General features: G+C 45.9%; 1 protein-coding gene across 1 annotated transcript in view; it reads left to right on the top strand.

The window, feature by feature from the left end:
* The window catches only part of ABCA4 (ATP binding cassette subfamily A member 4), a 174,073-nt gene that overhangs the window by 154,285 nt on the left and 18,547 nt on the right, over positions 1–1,241 (top strand). Inside the window, exons 38-39 of the mRNA XM_023733347.1 lie at positions 146–156; positions 366–428. Coding sequence (XP_023589115.1) covers positions 146–156; positions 366–428 — 74 coding nt within the window. The remainder of the gene's footprint in view (positions 1–145; positions 157–365; positions 429–1,241) is intronic.

Here is a 1,241-nt window from a genome sequence, read left to right as displayed (position 1 = left end):
GTTGGGGGTTGGCCTCTCTGTTTTATAACTTGTCTTCTGAGAACATCTAATTCCAATGCATTTTTCCTGGTAATTATCCTGGCTTAGCACAGGGCTTCAGAGGGGGCCACCCCACCTGAATATCACTGACCTCTCCCCGTTCCAGTTCTGCGCAGTGCGGGCCAGCTTTGAGCCTCAGCTCCCGGGGATGGGACCCCCAGCGTTTCTTTCTCATGCTTTCACTCAGCACCTCTCCCACCCTGTGTCAATATTTAACTTCCTGGTTGTTACTTTTCTCCTAAACCATCCTTTCCTCTTTGCTGCCTCTTCCCGTCCCTGCACTAATCCTGTCTCAGTTCTAAGTTCAGTTTCTCTGCCCCTTGCAGGTTTATTCCGGCACCTCCGGCCCAGCAGTGGACAGGCTGTGTGTCGGAGTCCGCCCGGGAGAGGTGGGTACTCTGCAGACCACACGGGAATGGGCTTCAGAAAATCAGCTCTCGTTCGTGTCTCTTCTTCCTTCTGAAGCAGTGCTATCCAATAGAAACACAACACAAGCCACAGATGTAATTTTAAATTTTCTAGTAGCCACGTGAAAAAAAGTAAAAAGGAAACAGGTGAAACTAATTTTAATAATATACTTTGTGTTACCTGATATATCCAAAATATTATCATTTCAACATGTAGTCAATATAAAACATTATTAAGGAGATCATTTACCTTCTTTTTTTCATTCTAAGTCTTCAAAATCCAGTGTGTGTTTTACATTTACGGCACATCTCAATTCAGACCAGACGTATCTCAAGTGATCCGTAGCCACATGTACCTAGTGGCCTCTAATGGCACCACAGTTCCTCCCCTCAACTCACACACTCGCCCTACTAGTTGTCAAGTCCGACTATGGTGACCTCATGTGTGTCAAGAGTAGAACTGTGCTCCATAGGGTTTTCAATGGCTGGTTTTTCAAAAGTAGATCACGAAGCCTTTCTTCTGAGGCACCTCTGGGTAGACTTAACCCTCCAACCTTTTGGTTAGCAGCCAAGCATGTTAACCATTTGCACCAGTCAGGGACCCCAAGTATACCTTTGCCCTAATAAAGCAAATAAAACAAACCTACTGCCGTAGAGTCTATTCTGATTCGTAGAGACCCTATAGGACAGAATAGAACTGCCCCATAAGGTTTCCAAGGAAGCAGACTGGCACATCTTTCTCCTGTGGAGCAGCTAGTGGGTTTGAACTGCCCACCTTTCAGTTAGCAGCAGTAC

This window comes from Trichechus manatus, unplaced genomic scaffold (genome assembly GCF_000243295.1).
Source record: "Trichechus manatus latirostris isolate Lorelei unplaced genomic scaffold, TriManLat1.0 scaffold00058, whole genome shotgun sequence".
NCBI classification, from domain to species: domain Eukaryota; kingdom Metazoa; phylum Chordata; class Mammalia; order Sirenia; family Trichechidae; genus Trichechus; species Trichechus manatus.
This window is presented reverse-complemented; position numbering and strand designations above follow the sequence as displayed.